This window comes from Tyto alba, unplaced genomic scaffold (assembly GCF_018691265.1).
Source record: "Tyto alba isolate M040663 unplaced genomic scaffold, T.alba_DEE_v4.0 Super-Scaffold_45, whole genome shotgun sequence".
NCBI lineage: Eukaryota > Metazoa > Chordata > Aves > Strigiformes > Tytonidae > Tyto > Tyto alba.
In genome coordinates, this window is record NW_024881321.1 from 37,106,558 (window position 1) to 37,132,240 (window position 25,683).

At 42.7% G+C, this 25,683-nt stretch overlaps 2 protein-coding genes across 4 annotated transcripts; one reads left to right on the forward strand and one right to left on the reverse strand.

Annotated features, from left to right (window-relative positions):
* Positions 1 to 1,301: 1,301 nt before the first annotated feature.
* On the forward strand, positions 1,302 to 12,650 carry PROZ (protein Z, vitamin K dependent plasma glycoprotein). Its single transcript, XM_032997121.2, has 8 exons — positions 1,302 to 1,368; positions 3,042 to 3,205; positions 4,298 to 4,322; positions 7,276 to 7,389; positions 8,918 to 9,049; positions 10,291 to 10,376; positions 10,456 to 10,579; positions 11,121 to 12,650. The coding sequence occupies exons 1-8, from the start codon at positions 1,302 to 1,304 to the stop codon at positions 11,630 to 11,632; spliced, it is 1,224 nt and encodes a 407-aa protein (XP_032853012.2). The 3' UTR covers positions 11,633 to 12,650.
* Positions 12,200 to 25,536, reverse strand: PCID2 (PCI domain containing 2). Of its 3 annotated transcripts, none has more exons than XM_042806079.1 (15): positions 25,420 to 25,536; positions 25,014 to 25,104; positions 23,416 to 23,505; positions 22,809 to 22,882; positions 22,004 to 22,069; positions 21,394 to 21,435; positions 20,855 to 20,909; positions 19,113 to 19,216; positions 18,305 to 18,380; positions 18,043 to 18,184; positions 16,854 to 16,954; positions 14,722 to 14,795; positions 14,426 to 14,551; positions 14,091 to 14,214; positions 12,200 to 13,139 (listed from the first exon to the last, which is right to left on the reverse strand). In XM_042806079.1, exons 2-15 carry the CDS (start codon positions 25,047 to 25,049, stop codon positions 13,050 to 13,052), a joined length of 1,200 nt encoding a protein of 399 aa, XP_042662013.1. In that variant the 5' UTR covers positions 25,050 to 25,104; positions 25,420 to 25,536; the 3' UTR covers positions 12,200 to 13,049. The 3 variants fall into 3 exon arrangements, with proteins under 3 accessions (XP_042662013.1, XP_042662014.1, XP_032853013.1); XM_042806080.1 differs by having other exon boundaries at positions 25,431 to 25,496; XM_032997122.2 differs by lacking the exons at positions 25,014 to 25,104; positions 25,420 to 25,536 and adding an exon at positions 23,783 to 24,062.
* Between the last annotated feature and the right edge of the window lie 147 nt (positions 25,537 to 25,683).

Below are 25,683 nucleotides of genomic sequence, written 5' to 3' on the forward strand. Positions count from 1 at the left end.
AGGAAGGAAAAACAAATACGTAAGGTTATGAAGTGGCTGTGAATAGAATCAAGCCTGTTATTAGAAGGGTTTTAACTCTGAGTGAACTTCTGGAACAACATTTTTGCAGAGACTGTGCAGGCAAGCCCTCTCACGATGCAGTTTTAACGCGGAGGTTAATGATTTGCTGAAGGCGTTAGGGGCCGTGATGTGAGCTGTAACGTCAGCCCTGGGCTGGCAGGGACCGGCCTTTGTGAAGCGTGTGGTCTGCTTCACTCACCGGCCTCGGTACTCCGTGAAACTGGTTTTAAAAGCTGCAACTGATGGGAAGTGAAGTTTTGTTCGGGATTTACCTGTGAATGCTCAGATGGATTGTTAGAAGAGCTGCATACTCAAATAATAGCTGGGAATTTATGACACGAAAACACAGAATGGTCTCTATGTTTCTAACTCAGATAAACCCCCCCACACGTTTCCTCTCACCAGTTGTTGCTTTGACTGTAGAAATGTTTTCGTGCTCTTCCCACCAGCCTGCCTGTGCTGGGATCCAAAAAAATCTCTGCACCACCACTGCCATCGCACGCCAGTGGGTTTATCCTTCCTCTCACCCCAGGCCAGGCAGGAGGGCCACCCCGGCTGCTGGGTGCATGGCACGGGGGCCCGGGGAGGTGCTCTGGTCCTCTCCATACTTACACCTCCTTTCACAGACTCTGTGTGTCTGTGTGTGACCCAGATCCTGAAGTAAGGAAGACTTTCCCATGCTCTCCTTCATGGCTGGGCAGTACAAACCTAACAGTGAAAAAGAAAAACTCCATATCCATTCACATATATCCCTACGGGGGAAGTCTCATGCTTGGTTTCTTGGTTGCTCCAAAAACTGATGGGATTTGACCAGTGCAGCTAACCCTTGGCAAATGTTTTGTGGGGACAGCGTATGAAAAAGCCACGCCACTAAATGGAGCCCTGTAGTCATCATCCAGCTTGTGCTTTGATATGGTACAAAGAAATGTTGATACTGTTCATCTCTCCCTGTTTTGTGAAGGCTGGAGGGTAGGAGGAATCCCAAATCTTGGAGCAGCTCCCAACAGAGCTGGCAAACCTGCAAACCTTCAGACGGTGCACTAAGAGAAGGGGCACTGTTGCATCACTAAGCAGGGGTTTTTTTTGAGTTTTTTTTCATCTGTTGACATTGCGGCTTTGCCCTTAGAGGTTTTGTTTTCTCATGAGCAGCTGGACTTTAAACTTCAACATCTCTCATGTAGCCATTTCCCCCAAGAGCTGCAGGAATGCAGGCAGGCAGCCATTAGGCTCAGAGGGTAACAATGACAAGGTGCTCTTGGACAATATTGTTTCTTCTCTCTGACCTTTTCCTTCAGACAGAGCAGACAGGTATGGCCTTTGTTTTGTTGTGGCTTTACTTTTGGTTTGTGCTACCGCTCCTCTAAAAACACCAGTAATTTTATACCTTGTATTGTGTTTACTTTATAGCACAGGGTGACATCACCAAAACGTGTCTGTTCCTTATTTTCCTTACATTTCTTCTGTTATTTCATACAGCTGTGTAAAAACTGAGGTAGATTACTGAGGCAATGTAATTTTGAGGTACCATCATTTACACCAGGGTAATATTTTGTCTTTTCTTATCATTCTTAAAGAGTGCTCCAGATATTAAAGAGAATTTTGTTTTATATTTCCAGTTGCTGCTGAAATAAAAATAAAAGAGTCCTATGAAAGAGGCTGAGATGCATGCTTATTATAGCTTGAAGAAATGTATGTTTCTGTATCAATCCTCTATGGCTTGTCAAAAATAAGGAGCAATTGGGCAAGGAAGAAAAAGATGGTAACTGCTTAAGAAGGTTCAAAATGCCCTGGCAGCATCAGAAGTGCACTGCCCATCATGCTGGATGCATCGGAACCACTGCATGGCAGAAATGTGCACTGGGGCGTAAGATAACACTTTAAAATGCAAAACACAGTCATCAAGCTTTTTCTTTTTTAATGTCACATGCAAACCTGTTGCTTATTGGATATCCTTCAAAAAGCATAACTAAGCATTTGTATGCAGTTTCAGAATAATTTTGTTATTGCTGTCACTTTTTCCAATCCTACTATTACTGATTATTTCAACCTTTGTGCCTAGAAGTTCGGGGCCCCCAAACACTGTATAAAATTAAAAAAAAAAAAAAACAAAGCAACAGAAAAAAAAAAACAAACCCAAACAAAAAAACAAAAAAACAGAACGAAACTGTCCCTGCCACAATGGGTTTACTTTCTAAACACAGGAAAACTGACAACCACACGCTGACACACACAACCACATACTGCTTAATGTCAAAGGCAACAAGCTCCAGCATGGCACCAGCTGCCTGGCTGGCAGGCGGGTTTTGTGCAGGCATCATTGTAAAGAGGAGTTTTAAGATCTGATAATTCTCATATCTTTGATTTTTCCTCCTCTTTACTTAAATCAAAAATATTATGGTGTCTTCCACATAAAGGACGGTATATGATATAGCCCTCTTAACTCTGAGCACTGCTGAGGGGTAGCTTTGATATATTCTACCTAAGAGAGGTTTGATTGAGAAGTCAACCACATCAGTTTTGCTTCTCAGCAAAAAAAATCCCTGTGATCTAAGACTAAAGGGCATCAGTTTGGATCCATCATCATAAATAAATACAAGTAATTTTCACTTCTACTGATGAGTCTGAAAGCCCCATACAGTCTTACAAAATAGCCTCTGCCTCTACGATAATCCTTTTCCCCTTTCTCTGGCTGTGCCACAGTAACACTGCTCTGTCTGTCTGGTGCAGGAAAAAAATACATTGGGAATGACTTCAAATTCTCCCCACTTGGGAGCAAGTCAAGCACTCCCCAATAGTAAAAGGTCACAACTCCTCATCTGACCTTGGGATAAGAAAGTAGGGTCCTTTCCATAGGTAAGGTTAATGACGAAACTGAAACCCTGAATCAGCCAGAAGAATTTGTCATTTAAAAAATAAGGTAAAAGTATATAAGGAAATGAATCTAAGTACTTATAGTAGCATTTTGTCATACAACATTCCAGTGTTTATATCAGCTGATGATGCAAATAATGTTATCAAGAGACAACGGCGTGCCAGTTCCCTACTTTTGGAGGAGGTCCTCCAAGGCAGCTTGGAAAGGGAATGCCTTGAAGAGAGATGTACGCAGGAAGAAGCAAGAGAAGTATTTGAAAATGATGAAATGCTTGTAAGTATTTTGTTTTCCTGAGTGCATAATAAAAATTACTGCCTTGGTTCTTTACTGTCAAATACAGCTTCATAGCCTGCTTCATTTGCTTGGGTTTCTCTCCACGTGAAATCTTTGTGCTTTCCATCTCAGCAGGTAGAAAGCAAAGCAGGTGTCTTCAGTGGTCAAAATGGAAACGCAGAGGTCAGCTCTGACACTTTTAAAGTCCCCTCCTGAAAATGATGTGTCCTGTGCCTTATGTCGTGAAAGTATGCGGCTGTTGTCCCATCCTGACCGCACACAGAAATACAGCCTCAGCATCCCTGAGGGACCAAGGAGGGGCAAGGGGGAGTTGGGATGGAGGGAGGCAAATGCACCGGCAAGCCGCGGGACCTGTAGAAAGAGGCTCACTGGGTCAGCGGCTGCACGTCCCCTCGTACAAGAGGCCCTCCTGACACGTACAGCTGGATGACGAGCTCTTTGGTGGGAATCTGGCCGGAGATTGTGTTTGCAGGGAAAGCAGAGGAAAGAGCCGGCGGGCGGGCGGTCCGGGTGCCGCGGGGAAAGCCGGCGGAGGGGGGGTACAGGGAGTGGGGAGAGGCGCCCACTCGGGGAGGGGAAGGCTGCGTGTACCCACGGAAAAGCGGGGCGCGTGAGGGTGGTGACCGGCGTTGGTGACCTGCAGCTCGGCTCTCGGCTGTCCCCTCTGCCTCCAGCAGCACCTGCTGGGGGACAGGACGGGACAGGACGGGACAGGACGGGACAGGATGGGATGGGGTCACTTCCCAGGCCGCTGCACGCCAGGGAGACAACGGCCAGCCAGTTTCTCCAGGAAGCCATACTGCTAAAGGGTGCAGCCGTTCCTCTCTTGCCTGCAAAGTGTTTCTTTTCCTTTATAGCTTCTCGCGAAACAACAAAATAAGCAGGATGCAACCCCCCCTCCCATCTCATTCAAATTTTGCTGGCAGGGCAGAATTTGCAGTCGTGCGACTGTGTAAATGTTAAACCATAGAATATATTCTCTCATATAATGTTTTCGTTTTATCAGAAGATTTATGGAAAATTGTATTACTTGAGAATTAAAATCTCATTTCCTTTTTTTTTTTTTTCCAGAAAATGTTTTGGGATGCCTACTATGGTAAGCTGGCCTCTTGGTTTCTCTCCTTCATAGTGGTGTCACACAGTGAGCATGATGATTCAGTCCAATGCTGCTTTTCTGAGAGGTTTTAGCAGTTTAACCTACAAGAAACAGTTGCTATTTGTCATGTTTCTAGTAAAGCAGAAGGAAAAGTGTTGATGGGAAAGGTTTAAAAAAGTAATAAGTAGGAAAAAAACATGTAAGACTGCAAAGTGAATAAAAATTGAAGATGAATAGATGTTACCATAGTAAATAGGCTATTTCTTTTCCTGAACTTAAGGCTGTTCTGAAACAAGCTGGGACCTGAGAAAGTCTGCTTTGTTGATACAATAGAGAAGTGCAGCTTTACCAGCAAAACCTCCCAAATACAAACCTAGCACTTCAATCTGAGGGAGGTAAACAGGTGTTAAAAGCTACTGGGCTGTCTGCAAACTCTGGACGCTGGCACTGCATCATCCCTTGGCAGCCTTCAAGGCAAAAAATGAATCTGTAAAGGCTGAGAGGCTGATGTAACTAGATGCCTCCTGACCAAAGAACCTGGGGCTCTGGCCTAGGGTGACTATGCCTTATTCCCCTCTCACCCTTTTCTGCATGCCTTGTCCTAAGTTTTTATCTTGTTTTTAACTTAGCTTTTATTAATTTCTAATCTTAGGTTTAAACAGTGGATAAGCAGGTGGCAAAAGCAGCAGCTGGTATTAATTTTCTGCAGAAGCCACTAAAACACTGAGTCTAGGGAACCATTACATAGAAGAATCTCATTAGTGATATAAATGTTATGAAGAATGATGCTAAGTACCTGGCCTTTCATCACTTCTGTGAGGGTGGGATTAACTTCTAATTTCAGTCACTGGATGTTTGTACTAAGCATGTCATGCAGGCTTCCTCTCTAGTCTATGAAGAGAGAAGGGCAACCAATTGAGAATGATCCATCCAAACAAGCATAGCCACAGTCAGGATTCATTACTGGCTTAAGCCTCAGGGGTGGCTTCCTTGCTGTAATTAAAAGCCACTATGTCCTATCCTATTCCTCCAGAATAGCAGTGTATGTTTCCTTCTTTGTGATATCTTGTCTAACATTTTGAAGAGCGTTGCTGTGTATCTTCATGGCTTCTTTCCTCCTCACTAAACAACCCCATTTTTTCATCCTATCTTCCCAAGCCTCATTTTCTAGACTTTTGGTGTGTGTGTTGCTTTCCCTCCGTAGTTCAGGGTACAGAGGGTGGCTCTGCATTGTAAATAGAAGAGGGCTGGGGAGAAAGGCTGAGCACCCACCTAACTGCTGGCTCTGTTTTGTACTGCTCCACCTTGGTCTCTTCAAGTCAAAGTTGATGCAGTGCCTTCTTGCTCTAGTGTGGGTGTACACAGCCTTGGCCTGAGGCGACACTTGTCCCTTACCCCCTTATATTAACAGTATAAACTTAGCTAATGGTAATCTCTCTTTAAACATACTTTTTCAAACACTTTTGTGTGCGCCTTATGTCTGTGTTTTTCTAGCTCACTTAAAGACCATGTCATCTGAGACATTTATATTCTACGATGTTCATTGATTCCCTGCTAGGTTCCTTATCCTATAATGCAATGAGATTTAATTGGTTGGGATTACTTGATCTTGAAAAATGCATGCTGGTTGTTACTAACCACCTTCTTATTTTGCTGGGTGCTTACAAACTGTTTAATCATTCCAGTAGCTTTCCAGTAACAGAAACCATGCCAATTTCTCTATAATTCCTTGAATCCTCTCTTTCCTCCTTTAATAAAGCTAGGGACTAGATTTACTTTTTTCCCAGTCTTGCAGAACCTCGCGTGACCCCAGACATTTTTTGAGACTTCCTCACCTATATTTGAGCATGCACGTCAGAGGCCCGAAACCATCTAACTTGCTTCAGGCTGTAGGTACAGCCCTTCCCTAGCGAGAGCAACGGACCACTGCTGCTGGACATCCTCACTCCTCAACTCTAGCTGCTCAGCTGTGCTGATGACCACCCCCTAACCCACTTAAAAACCCTCCCAGGAGACCTAAATTGAGCCAGGGTATGCCGATGGTGTCTGACTGCAGGTGGGCTGAAGGTGGTAACTGCTTTAAGCCAGTTTTTCAGTACCACTAACGCTAAAAGATACACATGCCCATAGCCTGAGCAGATGATGTTTGTTTGGGTTTTTTTTTTTCACCAGTACCAGGCAGGGTTTTCACCTTTCCATCCCTAATACCAATTATGGCAGCCTGCTGACAGAAGTTGACCTCTTTAATGAAGTTTTAGATTTTAGAAAGGTTAGAGACCATGTCCCAGGCTAGGTTTTTCTGGCTTGCTCCCTGATCGCCCATCTCTACACCAAGCAGTTGTTATTTGGAGAAGGTTTCCAAACTCTTTTGGAATCTTTCCAGTGGGCAGCTGGAAGGGAAACTGGCAACTCTGCCTGGTGCTTCACTTGCAGAGAGGACATCCTCTGGTTTCAGCATATGGTTCATCAGCAAGACTAAGCTTGCTGGTGTCTGAGCTGCTGTATAATAATTCTACGGATGTGTAAAAGCCAGATTTCCTCCTATTTTGGTGTTGCTTGCTGTATAATTTTGATGTCAGCTTTTTTTATCCAGTGTGTATCAACCTACCACGGGAGACCTAAACCACCAGTCTGACATTACATTTGCAGTGAGCACATGAGCTGTAAGGCAGTTTTTTTCCCCGAAGCAGAGCATCCATCCTCCAGAAGCAGGCTCTGCCCCGGGCACTCCCCAGCCTCCCTGCCAGAGGCTGCAGGAGTGCCTCTGGGAGCGGAGAGTCTAAAATTACCCCTGAGGAGCTAAAATGACTCCTGAGGAGCAGTTTGGTGAGACATAGCCCCATTTCCTTCCAAACGGCTTCTCGCAATGCTTCTCCGAGGGGCTCGCGGGCCGGGAAGGGGGCTGCGTAATTCGGCGGCGGTGACTCGTCCCTCTCCTGTGGCCTTTCTTCAGGCGGCAGGAGATGCTCGTCGAGCCCCTGCCAGCACAACAGCGTGTGCGAGGACAGCATCCGCGGCTACACCTGCACCTGCGCCGAGGGCTACGAGGGAGAGAACTGTGCTTTCGGTAAGGCATCGCCCCTCTTCCGAGAAGCCCCATCTCCTCTCATAGGGGGGGTCCCTGGGAAACCACACGCAGCCGGTGACGTCCCATGACGGCCGGTTATCCTATTTTAGGTTAAAACGCACGGTCCTTGGCAGAGCGGAGGTGATGCGTGCTGCCCGCCTGCCGAAACGTTTTGGCACCCCGAGGTTACGCAGGCTGCCTCTCCCCCCTGAGCCTCCCTTCTCGGGGGATGCAGCAAAAGGGCCGAAGCAAAAGTCCCCCCTCCCGAGCGGGAGGTGTCCCCCTCCTGAGTGGGAGGTGTCCCCCTCCTGAGTGGGAGGTGTCCCCCTCCTGAGAGGGAGGTGTCCCCCTCCTGAGTGGGAGGTGTCTCCCTCCTGAGTGGGAGGTGTCCCCGTCCCCAGTGTCCTGCTGCGGGCCCAGGTGGCGTAAGGCCTGAAGAACCAGGGCTGCGGGGCTGGGGTGGCTTCCCAGCCATCCCAGAGCTTCCGAGGCCACACACCTCCACAAGACAGTCCCTCAGGACGGAGGGACTCCGGAAAACAAACCGTTTTCAGTGGAAGGGCAAAAGGCTTAAAGCAAAATGGAGGCTTTCTGGCACATAAAACACTCTGGGCTGGATCCTACGTTTTTACGTCTGCCAGGTTCTACTTTCCAGCCCTTACATCGGTATTTCTGCTGTCTTGGAGGTCCCCTGGGGTGGCAGAGGCCCTGGCTGCCACAAGGCAGGGCTATTTTCTGCATAAGGGGTGGGACTGTGACCAGCTTCTAGGGGAGCACGGAAGGTGACAGGGCTTGGACCAGTGCTGGGAACTGGATCTGCTCAACATGAGCCTTAGAGAGCCAGGTTAGGTGAGGTTTTTTGCTACGTCTTCACCTGTGAGCTAGGTGCACCATCGAATGAGTGATCCTCCTGTGGCTTTGTGCTGAAGCTTAAGTGTTTGCTCAGCTATGGAAAGGTAACTGAGCACATCTCGAGGTGGTGAATACTGCCCCCCTTTTTCTTTCCTTATCTTTGGCCACTGTTAATTTTAGGTTTCTTAGCACAAGCGTGAGAAATAAGAGTGATGCATTAGGTTTTGCTGAAAACCAGAAAGCTTTAGCCTTCTTCCTCAAGAAATACCTGCCTTCTTAACATGTGCAACAGTCCCCCGACTGCAGATACTTGGTGTTTTGTTTAAGACAGCAGAAAAAAACCCCATGGCATCCTTCCACGTGTTCACATGGCAGTCCTAGTTTGACCCTTGTCTAACACTCCCCAAAACTCAGAGCTGCAGACAGCCTGGTGCAGGGAGGTGCTGTGTGAGCACAGTTTGCAATGAGTCTGTGGACGCTGCAGAGACACAGCTGTCTCAAGTTTCTGCTTAACAAGGGGAAAAACAATGCAGTGAGAATACTACCAAGCCAGAGTCCTTACCCACCTCCACATAAAGCGAGTAAAAATAGAATGCTTAGTAAAGAGGACTCAAGCTATGCAAGAATACTCCAGCGGAAGTATTCCAAATGCTTTTTCTCCACTTGTTCTGTTTAGCTAAAAACGAATGTCACCACCATGCAAAGGAAGGATGTCACCACTTCTGCTACCCGGGAAGCAATGCCTATCGTTGCTCCTGCGCTGACGGCTATGAGCTCGGGAAGGACAAAAAACAGTGCATCGCGTTAGGTAGGTGTGAGCATGGAAGTACAGGGGGTACGTGCTCAGTGCTGGGGTGGGCAGGACCCCTTCTGATATCCAGATGCCATCAGCCTGCTTGGAGACTCAAGTGATGAGAGTATTACTGACCTTCCAAAATGGACAGAGAAAGGAGGAATCTAGGGACCACCACCCAAGATGCCAGAGCAGTGGTAAAGGAAGCGATATTTGATCTGAACATTTAAACATGGGTCTGCAGAGAGGACTTGCATCATCCTACATATTACTCACTGGGCCAGGTTTTCCACTCCCGTGCTCGGTAAAGAGTAACGCCACTGAGGACCTGTCTGTTTGGGAATGAGATTCAATTGATTTCCATCAGGCACCTGATGGTCTGATAAATGAAGGGCAACATCTGCTGCCGTGTTAACTAGCTTGAAGCAGTAGCCCTCTTCATTTTTTCAATCTCATACTTGGTATCTCATCCCCTTATAAACTAGGTCTACTAAAAGTATACTTGGGCCCTTGTCTATATTAGCAAGTAAGGCAGCCAAATGGGAGCTATAAAGCCACGCTTTTGGTGAGGAAGGCTTGCTGTCCACACTCAGTCCACATCAGGTGGCCTTTACTTCAGACTAGCTCTAGTTTGGTCCTGTGGACTAAGCACCCATTAGCTATGAGAGCACATATGTGCTCCTTGAGGGTGTCTCTGGCTTAGCTTCACCTGAACAGAATCCAGTTTGTGTGACCCAAGACCATGCCACGAGGTGAACAGAAAGTGTGACAAGTGCAAGTAGCTGGGGGATCCACTCAAAAAGCACACGTGCTGTTTGAACCAGAACAGAAAGGCATGCACATCCCCAGAGTAATAGCTTCAGCAAGGTAAACCTGGGATTTACCTTGTCCAGACTGGGCCACAGCTATCAGGTATTGGGCGCAATTCGAATACAGGATACAAAGATGAGGAAGCAAGCTGTGCTGATGGCTGGCTGGAGGGGAAGCCTCATTTCATTAGCTACGGATACAGTGAATCTGGTCACCACAACCCTCACGCAATGACCCAAAATGTTCAGTGCCATCCCTAAGCTATTAGACTACAGGTGCCAAGCAAATAATACCAGTTTTCACCAGCTGAGAAACTGTTGTCCTCCTTTTCCTTGGTGCAAAAACAAAACCCCAAAGTCAAGGTGGAAGCAATAAGGTATTTGCAGGTATTAGCTGTCTTGAAATGATACGTCATGAGATTTTGATTTTTTTTTTTAATTCAATAGATCAATGTGCATGTGGCAGACTTCAAGACAGTGATAATCTGATAAGTGAAACCGGGAGGAAACGTGATGAGCGATTTCCTTGGCAGGTATTTCTAGCAATTCATGAAACCCATCACTCAACCTCACATGGACAGTGCACTCCGTTGTCTTTTTGCATTTTCTTAGGTCCTGCTGCTAACCTCAGAAGGGAAGGGCTTCTGTGGAGGAGTGCTGCTAAAAAGTAACTTCGTACTGACTACAGCAGAGTGTGCCCTTCTGCACAGCCATTTTGAAATCAGCGTTGGTGCTGGTAGGTGATCAAACCTATTTTCTATTGTTGCAGCACATTTTAGTATTGACAAGCTAACTTCATAAAAAGCTTACTAAAATTTTTGCTGCATAAAAATACTGCAAAAGGAAACATATCTGCTGTCATCTCACTTGAGCATCTCACTGATGTATCTCAAACCAGAACTACAGTTGCCCCATTCCCCCCCTACCAGCCAAGCAGAGACGACTGCCTATTGAATGCAATTCAGAACTCAGCACCTAGGGATAAGCTAAACCAGGTGGATTTAGAAGTGGCTTTTGTTTCATGCTAAAAATTCACTTCTCTTGTTGGGCATTTGTCCTTCCCTCTGAATCATGCATACTTCTACACAAGCATTAAAAAGCTGCCAATATATCATTCCTAGTAGTTGACCTTTACTGTAGCAGTTTCAAGAAAGACCACCTTTAGTTTCCCTGCTGCACATATGTCTCAGCATGCTTAGGCTGTCGTCAGTTTGCATGCGGTTTTCAGGTGTCTCATAAATTACTCCTAAGAGCAGTGAAATGTCATTGCTTCACAGGGCCGAACAGAACGTGTGGAACTGAGAAGATAATGCAAGTTAGAGAGAAACACATACACATCCGGTATGATGAAGACACTGGTGAGAACAACATTGCATTACTACAACTCCAAGAACACGTTGAGTGCAACAACCACCAGCTTCCTGTATGCACCCCTGAAAGAGACTTTGCAGAACACGTTTTAATTCCCAAGCTGGCTGGTACAGTCAGTGGCTGGGGAATGGAAGGTGATGAACTTCAAGGTGAGGAGTTGCACGTTTCATACCTTCCTGCTGAGGACTGCAAACAAATACTCAACATTAGCCTCACAAACAGGCAGTTTTGTGGACACCTCCAGGAGGCTGTAGACAAACGACTGGCTGGAGGAAGCTTTGTAGCTACTGAGTATAAGGGCACTTGGTTTCTGACTGGTATCCTGGGATCTTGGCCACTTGAAGACACTGACCAGGAAGCACTTCTGTTCACTAACACTGCGAGGTATATGATATGGTTTAAACAAAAAATGAAGTAAGATACAAACACAACCAACTCTGCAGCACCGAACCCCTACCAATCACTGCAAGGAAACATTTGGATGCAGGCAATACACCCACCATTTGACTCTCTATCACTATTTGCAGCAATGATATGTATGTAACTCCAATTCATACAGAAAAGCCTGTTTATCTTTCCTCCTTCTGCTGACGCACAGTATGGTGAAAGCCATGATGTGGTAAACCTAGTTATTTTACTAAAAAATGACTGAACTTTTAAGTTTCCTAGAACTGTTCATCCTATAACTCAAAAAGCATTGATGTTTTTCTGGGATTTTAAATGTTGCTAGAAGAAAAATGAGTATTTTGAATTTTTGTTACCCTGAAGTTTGATTCAGTGAATTCATATTCTTATTTCAGCATCCATACAAGTAAAACTTAAGAAGACTAGGGGAACTCCAAGCCTTTCAATGCCTATGTTCATGTAGGACTTGACTACTCTCACCACACTAAAAAAATGTTTCCCCTTAGACATGGTACCTGTGTTTTTCCTTATGAATCACGTCCACGTCAGTTAGTGGGTAAAATAAAACCCAGCTCTCAAAGAGGGGGGAAAAAAAATGTTTTATTTTCTTTCAAAATAATTTAGAAAACCCCAAACTACCATCCCCTCACTGTGGACAAAGTTACATTGTACCACCCCCAAACAAACAAACAGAACTCCCAAGGTAGTAACACTTAGAATAACGGATCCAGTGGCAGTGTTTTCCCCAGAAGCAGAAAAAAAGAGAGTATGGATTAAGTTACTTAGATAAGCTTTTGTTCATCATAACAAAACCAAAACAAAATATTACCAGAATTAACAAAACCCAAACCCATCTGTGGGTACCTACAGACAAAAATCACACATTTACTTGAACCTGTAAGTATCACTGACACAGTAAAGCTTTTGGTGTCAAGTACTTCTCTAGTTTTTAGAGAAAGCTTGGAGAGAGTATTTAGTACCAGTAAGGTTACTGAAAAGACGTGAAAAAAAATGGAAACTATGAAAGAAAACATAATTTCCATTCTGAAGAATGGATTAACACAGGCAACAAAGGACGATACTTCTCCTGTCTGAAAGATAAATGCAGAAATAGTAACACAAAGTACTTTGTAAGAGCTTTTAAGTAGTTTGGAAGGAATTTGGAATGCTTTGCTTTATCTCCTCATGAAATACTTTGAATGATCTAGACAGCCTGCGGAAGCGATCACTGAAAAGTTAGCATTTCATTCCAATGCACTTTGTAACACTGGCGGTCCCTGGTCATTCTGGGAAAGGAGCCACAAACAGTTCCTGGTATTCCAGTCCTGGACATGAACCAGGTCATTTACAGCATTCTCGGGGCGATTAGGAGCAGCTCCACTGGACAAGCTGAGTATCTGAAAAGTACTTGCACGGCTAAGACGCAATTCTCAACACACTGTTGACAGCGGAGGAAATGGGTTCTGCTTACTGACCACAAGCTTTTGGTGCTGATGAGATATATAGCCTTTAATGTGACCCTGGCAGAAGGAAAAAAAGACAGCGTTAGTAGTGGGAGCCAGTAAACAACACCTATAATCTCAGCTGTCTTCAGACTACATGAAGCAAAGCTGTGTGTGTATACTCAATCACCGCTGCACTACTGTACTTAATATCTACAAGGATCCAATTTATGGACGTGGGTCAATTCAGAGAGGGAGCAGGCAGCTGGAACAACCACCATGTTTGCGTACTGACGGCGCTGTCGGGCCGAGAGCCTGTTGCCAGGGCCCTCTACTGGTCTGCTCACAGCTCCTTGAAGAGACAGAGCTCTACACAAGTGCTTCTAAATTTACTCTTGCTCACTTTAAAATGAGGATTTGAATTAATCGCTGTTCCATACCTAATAAACTAAATGACATAGTACTCCCTTTTCAGACACCGTATTGTAACACTGAAAGAAATCTTGCAGTGATCTAATCCCACCTTCTGTTATTCCTAGACCCTACTGATCCAAAACCCCCAATTTATTAGAAACCTCTAACTTCAAGCCTTTATCTGTTCACAAGTACTTGAGATCCACTTAAATACAAAATGTGAAACAAAACCAAAGAAATTTGGTTTTTGTTTTTTCTCATGTCAGTGTCAAGAGTCTCCTACTTCAAACGCAGAAGAACAAATCCCTTTTTAGTCCCAGTTACGATTTTTGTATTTTTAAATCAGTACCTATGCGTACGTAGAAATGTCAGTACTGGATTTGTAATGTAAAATTCAACTTCAATTTTAACAAATTCCTGCAAAAAAGGCAGGACCTAGAGGAAGCCCTCAGGGCAAATGAAAACATTCCACTTTGGGCACAAATGAATCTACTTTTTTACACAAGAAAACCTGGGCTTACTGGTATATTTTTTGTAATAAACTTTTGTTCTCTACCCAATATTTTTTACTGTCTGTAATCTGGAAGGACTAGACAACAAGTGGTCAGCACATACCATATATATAAGGTTAGCTAAAATGCACTGGACTTCATCAATATCAACATCATCTACTTGCATGAATTTCAGGGCAAAAAGAAAGGCATCTAGAGATAGCTGGTGGGTTTTCAGTAGTAAATATCTGAAAGAAACAACGGGAAAAAATCTGTTATTGAGAAGCAATCACTTAAAAGTTCTGATTCCTAGAAAAATGGCTGTTCTACAATAAATTTGCTTTAACATAAATTCAGCTCTCTCAGAGAGAACTAAGGAGCATATAGATTTCTATCTCAGTCCTAGGTGAAACCATATTAAATCTGGTTTTGCAAAAATGTAGGTTTTGTTATGCTTACACTTTCTTAAAGAGATTTCTGTACGTGATGATTTTCAGCTTCTCAAGGATAAGAAAGATTCCACATCGAATAAAGAAGGTCTCGTGCTTTGTCAGAGCATCATTCAGCAGAAGAAGATTGCCTTCACTACAAGGATGAAGAAATTAAAACATGAGAAGTTCCTACCCAAATGAGAAAAAAAATTGTCTGACTTGGTAGGAATACCCCTCCCCTTCCTTCCTAAATCATCCCAAATAAATACCTTTTACTTAATACTTTTTGAACTAACACACAATCCAATAAAATGATCACCATACCTCACAGCCTTTGTTACTTCAGCAAACTGCATAAGGTCATACTTTTTTAAGAGCTGAACTGTTGGCATATGGCCCTGAAAAATAAACGGTTTCTAAGTTTCCAGGGTAAAGTCAAACACATTTTACATGTAATCTAGTAATCTATAAAAACATTTGTTAGAGAAAAATACAATTAACTGCTTTTTTTTTTTTGTTGTCCTACAGAATAAGAGTAGAATAAAAGTACCTGTAAAACAATCCCCTTGGCACACCCAAACACCTTGTAGCTCAACTCATAACTATTTATCATGGTTTAGGGAATCTTAATATTTCTTAATGTCGGGGAACAGCTATCATACTTGTAAAATCAGGATCCTGTGACATGAGGCCTAGGCAGATCCAAATTTTATGTCATGGCTGTATGATCTAATCTGCAAACAGAACTGCAGGAATCTCAAGCATTACTAATAATATAAGCAGTGCTTCAGCACTGTCAAGTGCTAGCTCAGTCTGTACCACACTTTTTCTTCACTGTGCCCCTGTGCAGAAATAAAAATGTACTCTCAAAAAACAAAAATAAACACACACACAAAAAACAGATAAAGTTTAAATTGAAAGAAACAAAATTAATTCTCCTTGCTAGATCAGGTAAGACTGAACCACCTATGCTATCAAAAAGAAACTGTTTTTTTTGCCCTGCACAGCAGAGATCAGATTGCACATTGACTTGGGTCAGACTTTAAATTTAGTTACCATCATGCTATGCTGTTGGTAACTCCTTTCCAGGTTGGAGGATTAGCTGAGACCAGGACTCAGCTGCATGTTTACTGAGATCTGCTAAGAATAAAACAAAACAAACAAAACAAAACATCCAAGCTATTTTTGTACATTTTAAGGTTAATGTTTGGGCTCTAATTAAAAAAAAAAAGCAACTGTAAAACCAATGACCTTTATCTAGTTTCTTTAACGACTCTTGTACAGAAGAACGGCTCCAGAAAATCCACAGTAATTCTAGGCACTAAAGGACCCACCAGTTTAAGGCACCCAGTCATGACCAGGACAAAGTTTTTAGGAAGACTCTAAGTTTTCCTTTATCAACCCTGCCACTGATTGATCTGAAAAGAACCAGTAAGATTCAGTAATTAAACAATTAAAACCAGAAGCCAATTATCATACCCACTATGCCTCCCCTCTACCCAACGGACACTGCAAGGGACTGGAAAGGGAGCACTGGATGGATGAGGGAGGATGGTCATAAACAGGTTGGGGCAAAGGTGAAAGATGGTGACTCACAGGAGCAGCTGATAACAACATTCTCCACGGTAACTTCAGTAATAGGGCCAGGAACAGGAAGCTCTAAAATCTAGTTCTTGTCCCCTTAGCTACACTGAATTAATTGTTAGCATAACCTACTAGCTCAGGGATACTGAAATGCTAGCACAGCACATGGGAAAGGACAGGAACAAAAATCAAGGATGTACTTAATTCTTTTAACAGAAAGACAAAATGATCAAATAGTAACCAGTCTTCATTGATTTGTCCAAAACCAAAATGCTCTACTTCATAACCCTTCTGACAGGCCTCAAATGGGCAAATGTAAAAGGTGCAAATAGAAAGCCCAAAGATAGGAATCCTTCCTCTCCTGTGGCAAACCCCCCTCAACAGTCTTCAGCCACCTGTTTACACATCCTCCTTCCCTTCACCAGGTGGAAGAAGCAGACAGATTTGTACTAGTGAATCCACACGTTCCCCGGCGCATCTGTGTAGCTGATGACCAGACAGACACTCAGCTACATGACGGAAGTTACACTGTTAAGTGTTTCTCCAAAGAACTCAAAGTTATCTTTATTACAGAAGTAACCTCAGGTTGCACCTTTAGGAAGGATGGGAGGAAGGCAGAGGGAAAGGAAGGCAGGGTTTTTGCTTGCTTGGTTGTTTTTTTTCCCCGCTGCCCTTTCTCCCTTCCTGTGTTGCTATAAATGACGATTCAAAATTTTTTGTTCTCTCACAACAAATTGTGCATACGCTGGCTCTTATGGGGGTCAGGCACAGATAGCCTCTGAATTCCAGTAAGGGAAAAACAAGTACAGAACTGAGCATTACTTTGGTTATCTGCCCCCCCTCCATTATTTAGAAGAGTAACAACTACTCACCAACAACATTTTTACTGGCAGCAGGTAGATCAAAATCATTCTTTTGTTCTTCTGGCTTGAGCGGTGACAGTGCTCAAAGGCAAATGACAGATACTCTTCAGCTGCAGACACAAATGAAAATTCTAGTAACATGAGTCAACAACAGGAATGGATTAAAACTGTAATCCAAATTCTGTGCTCCATGTCCATCTCTGGCTTGGACATATGATATTTGAAATTATATAAAAAAATCACACTGATTAAAATACATTAAGAAAAACGCTGTAAGAATTATTGGAGACTCACACGAAATACAAAATATTACCAGAAAAATAAATCTTCCATCAGAAAGTCAAAGAAAATTTGTCAAGGTCTAGATGTCAGAGGTAGCAGTTACAAGCAATATTAGAATTTTCAGCTCATTTCCGTAATATTATTGTGCTACTATTACGGGAGGGGGGAAACTCAAGCAGCACTGATGAAACAGAACACTATTTTCTAAACTTGCAGATTACATCCTTCAGTGGATGTAAGCTGCATGTGATGCACACACCTGCTGAGCTGCAGAAACGTGCCAGTGAGATCACACAGCATGACAACAAGAAAATTTCTCATCAGTTTTCACCGAGAGAGAAAAATTGCAAGCCCGACAGGCAGAAGACACTGTTTAGAGTAACAAAACCAGCTCCAGAACAGAGTTTGGTCAGGGGCTTCGGTTAGCGATGAAAGTTGTACACTTCAGCTCTAGGAGCATTTCTATCAGTGAATCTATTAGAAATCTCAGAACATTTTCCAAAATCGATGCACTGAGAAACTAATTCTACAGTATAGTTTGCTGAAGATTTCCTACATGGCACACAGAAACTTAAAGAGGACAAGAGAGTTGCCAAGCCTCCTTTGTGAAACCTTTTACAATGCTATTCTTCTGGATGCTTATACTTTTTACTAGGCACACACATAATGCATAGGACTACAGAGAACTTCACTGACACAAATATTACATGTATTACAATCAGAAGTGTCATGTAATCTCATCTCTGACCTGACTGAGCTTGCAGGCCTTGGATCTTTCAGCATGAATTTTCCTTTGATCGGTGCAAACGCAACAGCACCTTTTACACACATTTTGAGTCACACACACACACATGACATGAGCCAGATTTCACACTAAGCAGCAAGACTTTAAATCTGTCTTACTGGCACACAGTACCTTGCTTAAAGTCACTGTCAAACATGGCTTTGCGTCCAACATAATATCTGTATGTAACTCGCTGTGCCATACTATATTCATCCTTCAGATTTGAGCTGTCAATTGCTCTAATTAAGGGCTTACATAGATGGAGCTTGTTGATCTGTTAAAAAAAAATAAATTGCATTTTACTTAGAATATAGATAGATAGTATCATATAAAAGAGGGTGGTTTGACTTAGAATTTAAAATACCAAACACAGCTTACCAGACTTGAACCCTACCTTAAAATAAATTTTAAACAGCTGATTCACAAGAAACAACATGCCCCACTTCTTGGAATCTTCAATGCCTGCTCGACTGTCATAAGAAAAAAGGAAAAAACCTGCTAGCACCGAACACGGTAGGAAAATTATGACTTTGTCCTTATGGTAAATTCCCTCCATATAGATTTTATGTATTTCTAGGGTAAAAAAATAAGTATCTGAAAAGTCAAGGCCAAACTCCTTGTCTCAAACCATACCAGCACTGTCAAAACAGAGCATGTGTTCCCATCTTAAATTTAAACAGTTCTGTTCTGCTTCTTCTCAACATAATGAAAAGATGTCATGCAAAATATTATTCATCTGCATCAGGGTCCTCACTGCTGTCTGCAGGTAACATATACACTAGCATAGCAGTTGCTTATAATATTCGAGGTGAAAGAAAGATGGAAAAAAGAAGCATTTTCTCTACTTCGGAAGTGTTAAAATTGCTAAGACTGGAAGCCAAACAGTCACCTCTTTTCCATCTAATCCTAATGAAGCAAACTTCATAACTGAACAGGGAACAAAAGCGTTAATGATCTTTCCTGAGAAACGGGAACATAACCAGACCATCCCAACAACATCTGCTAGGAATGTGAAACCTGATGGGAGGCCTCTCCAGCTGTAGTTAATAGCCAAGATAGAACAGACTATAAATGAGAGGAAACGAGCCTCAGAAGTGTTCATTCGTACCCAGATATGTTCTTAGTAAGTGGGAAAATCTTATATAAAATTAAGCAAGCTCTTCATTTAACAGTGCAAGTTCTACAGAGGATCTTTCACTTACGTGTCACTGGCACAGACTCGAAAACAGCTCATCAGCAGTTCTGCTGCTTTTTCCAACATGTCGCCAACTTTGTTTTTCCCTTTCTTCACTAGCTGTTGATCTGCCTATCATTACACACCAAGAAACAATATGTAATTCTTACATCCTGGTTCACTGGATTGTAAAAGTTTAGTTCCTTAAAACAGCATTTTATAAAGTAGTATAGCAATAGATCTGTCATGCCTGCTATCCCCCAAATCTAGAAAACAGTCAAGCACACAGAACAAAAGAAAAGAGTTGAAGAGGCCCCTGAACATGTACCAAACCTAATGCATGGGAGGACAGTCCTTTGAAAATAGCACTGACTGCTATTACCTTTAGCACCACTAAGCTTAACGCAGCTCTCAGAAACCTAAATTCAGGATCACCTGATAGGTGAATCAAGTATCAACACTTCAAGTTTTCAAACGTCTTTTGAACAGAAGCAATGATTCCCCAGTTACAGAGTTTGAGGCTCAGAATTTATAATTAAACTTCTCTCCACAGCCACGAAAGCTAGATTTTATTTCTAAACCATATTTGACATTTTCTAGCAGTAACACACACTGCTAGGACCTGAGACTTTCAGAAGAAATGGAAAACATATGTTAGCAGCAAGAGAAAAAATGAGTTGCCAACACATGGAAGACAGCCATGCACTGATTAATGCAGAACTTAAACAAAAACAAAGAGTGGGGGAAACAAATAGTGAGTAGTTATTTACCATGTGCTTTCTAAAGTTTTATTATAATGCTTGCATTCTCACTAGCTGAAACATTAAAGAGAAGAAATAGAAATGCATCCTTTGCCACAGAAGTCTTTGTATCCACACCGTTTGAATATACTAATGTTAGAAGACAGAGTTCAACCACTTCCAGCATGACTGATCCCACTTTTCTTATGCATCTCAGATAGATCAGTTTGCCTCATTCAAAATGAGAACTGAGACTTCTTACAGAGCAGGCACACGCACACACACAAAATATTCTCTGTGGAAGCATGCCAAATGCGTTGTTTTGTGGGTGGGTGGGCACAAGAAAGTGCTGAGGGGACAAACACTGAAAATACTGGATATTGCCAAACTCCAACCTAACTTGAACTCTAGCTTAACCTCTTCAGGTAAAGTGACCAGGAGCAAGATCATGACCCTACCACTTACCCTGGCTTAGAAGTTCTCAGCAGATCCCTACACAAGCTACTTCAATTCACTAGCCTGAGAAAAATAATGTAAATGTGGGGGCTTTTTGCTTGTCAGCAGTTGTACGGGCTCGGCAAGGGCTCCAGTGAGCATTAAAAGCAGTATACAGGGCTGGAAGAGGGAAAAGGAGGCAACAACTTCCCTCTTTGGATGTGGTAAGTGGGGTATCTCCACCTTTACAAAGACCTCCACCAAATCCCAAGGATAACCCATGGAAACAGTGAGCTGTGCCACCATGCTGCTCTACAAAGACAGCACTTAATCACTTCATATGCTCTGAGCAACTGCTGTGAGCTACATGCAGGTCCTCAGAACCTCTCTAGTTCAAGCTGCAAATGGGAGGTGGGCAGACTGAGCAACCTAGTTTTTCAACAGGACTGGATGAATTTAATGTGTCAACAAAATCCTGAACAATTGGTTAAACAGTACTGAGCAAAATTAGTCTACGTAAGAAAGTCTAAAATGTTTACACCATGGACACCTCTAACAGACAAAAGTAATGAAGCTGTTAATCAGATATACTTACGTTATTAGCAAAAATACGAAGATCGAGGGCTACAGCATACATAATAGGTAAAGCCCTGGAAAAGTAAAAGAGAGGATACTTAGTATGTGTAAATCATGCAATAAGTAATACATGAGAAACAAGCTTTTTTTTTTTTTTTGCTAGTTAGTCATAAAACTAGAAAATTATACATTTAAATAAAGAAGGATGCACTTTTTAAAAGGAAAGGTCTTCAGGATTGCAGCATTTCAGAAATCCTATGCTGGAGGAAGAATTAATTCTGAAAACTTTTTTACTGTGGCTTTAATATCATCCCACCGTTAACAAATTCTTCACATGTTTACTTATGGAACATAATTCTATATAATTAAGCTCAGATGTTTAGTTTTCACACTTTTGGATCTAAAAACTCAAAAAAAGCCTAAAAACCAATTAGGCTGCATTGAAGTGTTGCTGGGGATAAGCAAAAACTATAGGCATAATTTTAGTTTCACTATTACGGTATTATACTAGAGAAAGAGAAGAGTCTAGCTTCTAGCAGCTCTCCGTGATGCACTCACCAGTTTTCTTCTTTATGCGCCTGAAATGCTCGCAGGAAAGATGTATTGTATTTAGGAGAATTTAAAATGCTATGAAATGAAGCACAGATTTAAAAAACAGCAGGTGAAAGGTGCCATATATTACTAGAGGGAAGGGTGGAAACAAAAAAAGCAGCAAGTAGATGAGGACTCAGGGTGCAACGGGGCAGTAGGGAAGAACATAAGCACACCCAGTCACTCCTTGGTGTGGCAGTAGCAGTCGGGATTGCTGGCCACTTGGAGATAAGACAGCAGCTTTCTTTACGGGTATCTTCCCCTCAAGCCAAGTACAAACTGGGAGGTGTATTAATGATTTGAGAGTCTTCTAGATCTATTCTATTTCTATATAATATCTACATATATATCTATATAGTATTACTATTTTAGAGCCAAGTGACAGATTCCTTCTTAGTTCTACAGAAGGTTGAAAGGAGAAGAGTTTATCTGGATTTCCTTGCTTAAGAACCTAAATAGCTGAACTGTATTTGGAAGCAGACCACATTCTATTAGATTTTAAAAGAGGTAAAGATAACTTATTCTACAAGAAGACAGAGTTAATCTGAAAATATACAATATTTATGGAAAAGGATATTGGACGATAACTGTTTGGCATTTGTATGCTTCTATAAAGTCATGGTTTCCAACAGCGTAAGTACACCTGTCAAAGAGAAGGTGCATTAGTGCATCAGAAAATACCATATACACAAGACAAATATTTCTTTTTGCCTCTTAATGGGCATAGAGCTTACTGTTTATTTAGAATAGATACAGAAATATGATTAGAAATGCTCCTAACAAAATGGCACAAGTATTTTAACGCAGCACTAAGCTTGGTAATTGTAGGAAACTGACCTGCGAGATGAATGGGGATTTGTTTCTAGAATACGTACAGTATTGACTGTAGTATACTAATGCTTATTGAAACTGCCACCAAGATTAGCACAGATAAAAAAAATTCCAGGACTGTTGAAAGTGAACTAAAGACTGTGTTAATGCAGATTTTTTTTTTTAAATAAAAGCCTCACAGAATTACTTAGGTCCTAAAGCTACCTTAAGAGCACTTCTATGACTAAAATTCCCTTTTAAAAATATTTATTTCGCTTACTTATTTCACTGTAAATTCTTGCGTAGCTCATAAATGCAGAGCAAAGGAAACAGCAAGCATGAAAAGCAAAGCTGTGTCAGTGGCCATATGCAGATGACTGCCAAATACATAAAGCATATTTTACATGGAAAGAGGTCTTTATTTCCTGAAGTTTTAGCATTATTTGTAAGAGTAATAAATACCAAGTTTTCAGATGTAAGCCCTTTAAAATAATTAAGTATACTCAAGGATATCCTTCCCCATCCCTGCTGGATACCTCACAACTGACTTTACATTCCTGATCCATCTTTACCTTAAGTGGGCTGCAAACATTTCATCATATGGTGGTTCCAAAACTTGTTGACATTTCTCTTCTGGAGATGGAAGCTAAGTATAGAATAAAACAATGCAACATTAAAGGAACATCCAAAGCATCAGAAACAGCAACATATGGATATTTTGCCAGGGCAGTTTTATGCATACATGCCTTCACTATCTATGAGAGCCTTAAGTTATATTAATAATCACATCCAGTGTAATGAATTGCTAGTGTGGGCCCTGTCTCCAAAACCAGATTAGAGCTAGCCTTAAATAAAGGCATTGGAAATGCGTATAGTACAAACACCCACTGGTTTTCTCTTTATAGTCACTTCCACTGTGCCACATTACTAGCTAATGTAGACCTGGCCAGAAGGGACTTTCAAGACTATCTACCCAGAAAACAATTCAAAGTGGAACACAAAAAGCCATCCAGGAAAAAAAAAAAAAATCCTTGTAAGAAGAAAAGGGAAAAAAACCTACACGGGGATCCTGCTCTGGCCTGTGAAACAGATTTCTGAGGTTTATCTCCAATGGAAAGTAACCCATATAGAGAGCTAGGAAAACTGAAAGCAAAAGAAAGTTCAAAAACAGATTCTCACCTGTAGCCTTGGGTTTGCAACATGTGGATGTTTAAATGATACTAACTCTGCACAAAATTGTCCATCTCTGCTGTCAATGGCTTCTTGTACCTACCAAAGAAAACAGCCACATTACAGAGTAAAATCCAGCCACAGTCATGCAATATATTTACACGTGACTACAGAAGCCACCTTCTTGATATCCCTGTTCATCCACAGCAATACCAACTCAAATGTGAGCTTTTAAAGCTTTAAAAACTGAATTAATCAATATTGTACTTTCAATACCCCTCTTTTTCAAAAAGGCATCAGGGATAATGAACACTACTGTCGTTTTTTCTTTATTTGTAGGATATCAGCAAACCAAGAGAATCGCCAAACAACTTACATGGGTTTAGCATTGTAAAACAGCAGTTGTGAGCGAGATTTGGTTAAGCTTTTTAAAATTCCAGTTGGGCATCAAACGTGTGTGTGAAGGCATAGACAATCTTTGAGTAGCGCTTAAAAATTAAGACAGGTAGATTAAACACGTAGATATCATTCCAAAGGCAATACCTGATATTAGACTAGCATCTGTAGAGAATACTTTTGAAACCTGTCAAGCCTGGAAGTGTTATATTCTATGGGAGAATGCTTTAATTCTGCTTCCTGCAGAATTAAATAACTCCTTGTAAAAAATAATCTGAGCAGTTTATTGCAACATCAAGCTGGAAATTTCTTCAGTTGTGGAAGTAGTTTTAAATATTATTTCTTCAGAATTCCTTTCCTCCTGCTTGTGCTTTATTTGTCATATATTTGAGTCCTGACAGGAAAAAAAAATAGGATCTTTTTGCTGTATGGAGAACTCATAGCAAATGGGAAAAATCACAGGCTAAAATAACAAGAAAGGCAGCAAAAGAGGGAAAATCAACTGCTTAAATGCTTTCAGAGATCAGTGTTTTTGTTTTTTTTTCTCAACTAAAGGGGAGCTAATTTTGTGTTTTGGAAGTAATTTTTCTTACTAAACATTAAATGCACTGTCAACCGGACAATATGTTAACTTTTCAGAGCAGATCACTGTCCCGAGAGATCTCCGCCGCTCCGTTTTTGAGACTAAGACCCAATTTCTCTCTTTTTGTGCCCTTCACACAAATGACTGAAGTAAGATGATAACCACGATGTACGTATGATGGTTCAGAAAGAAGCAGTAAGAGCGGTCATACTTTTTAAAAGCCTGACACTGAGGGCTCAGCCCAGCTGGTGTCCTTGTGACTCTGCTCCCACTTCTCCATCCTCCAATGCCATACACGCCGTGCCTCCCTCTTTCCGTCATTCTTAAATCCCTGAGCTGCATTTGCTGCTGCACGCACAGTCCCACCATGTCAGCTCTTACGGATAAATTACTTCACTATCCATTATATGAGTAACCACCACAGTCTTCAGAAATTCCAGGTATACATTCTTGTCACAGAGCTGGTATATTCAATACAGACTTAAGAAGTATATTTCTTTACCACATCACACGTTGTAGGTTGATTTAGTTCTTAAAGAAGGCAACATTTACAGCAAAGAAAAATACATCCATGTACCCTAACTGCGCCCACAAATTAAAACAAACAAAAAAAAAAAAACTCGCTTACTTGCTGCAAATACTGATTTATGGTGATGTGCGCCATTGAAACACAAGTCGAAGAGGCACGAGTCCCACATAAAACGCAGCTGTCTCACATTCTGCAAAGCGAACAGGAGTCTAAGCGACCAGGTCCCCCCTCCGCCCCGAGGAAAGGGGGGGATGATTGCCGGAGCCCCGCCCGCCGGGAGAAGCGGAGCCGAGCACAGATACCCGCGGAACCGCGGGCGGAGGGGAGTCCCTGGCCTCAAAGGCCCCGGGGAGGGCGGAGGGCAGGCGGTAGAAGAGGCCGGAGCGTGGCGGCGGGACGCGGCCCCGCCGAGCCCGCGGCCGCGCACAGAGACACCCACCCGTGACCCTTGCCCACGCCCCCCCCCCCCCCCCCCCCCCTTCAGCCTCTGCCGTCCCCCACCCACCGCAAGACCACCCTCAAAAACCACAGCGCGGCGCTTCCGGCAACCGGTACGACGCTTCCGGCATCTTCCGCCACGCTTCCGGTACCCGGCAAGGCGGGGCGCGCGCTCGCGGGGCAGCGGGAACGACGTCGCGTGACTCCTCCCCCCGCCTCGCCCCCGGCCATAGCCGCCACCGCTCCTCTTCCCCGCCCACAGAGGCGCCCCGGGGGGGGTGTGGGTGGGCGTGCCTTATGCCCCGATAGCCAATGGAAACGCGCGATGGGC

What these genes read in the sequence shown, in the direction of transcription:
- PROZ (XM_032997121.2), top strand. Translation starts at nt 1,302, where the DNA reads ATGACAAGGTGCTCTTGGACAATATTGTTTCTTCTCTCTGACCTTTTC. An exon ending in GTTTTGGGATGCCTACTATG is followed by an intron (nt 4,323 to 7,275) that starts GTAAGCTGGCCT and finishes GCCTTTCTTCAG; the next exon opens with GCGGCAGGAGATGCTCGTCG. An exon ending in GGGAGAGAACTGTGCTTTCG is followed by an intron (nt 7,390 to 8,917) that starts GTAAGGCATCGC and finishes TGTTCTGTTTAG; the next exon opens with CTAAAAACGAATGTCACCAC.
- PCID2 (XM_042806079.1), bottom strand. Translation starts at nt 25,049, where the DNA reads ATGGCGCACATCACCATAAATCAGTATTTGCAGCAA. An exon ending in TTCGTATTTTTGCTAATAAC is followed by an intron (nt 19,217 to 20,854) that starts GTAAGTATATCT and finishes GTGTAATGATAG; the next exon opens with GCAGATCAACAGCTAGTGAA. An exon ending in AGAAATCTCTTTAAGAAAGT is followed by an intron (nt 14,215 to 14,425) that starts GTAAGCATAACA and finishes TGTTTCTTTCAG; the next exon opens with ATATTTACTACTGAAAACCC.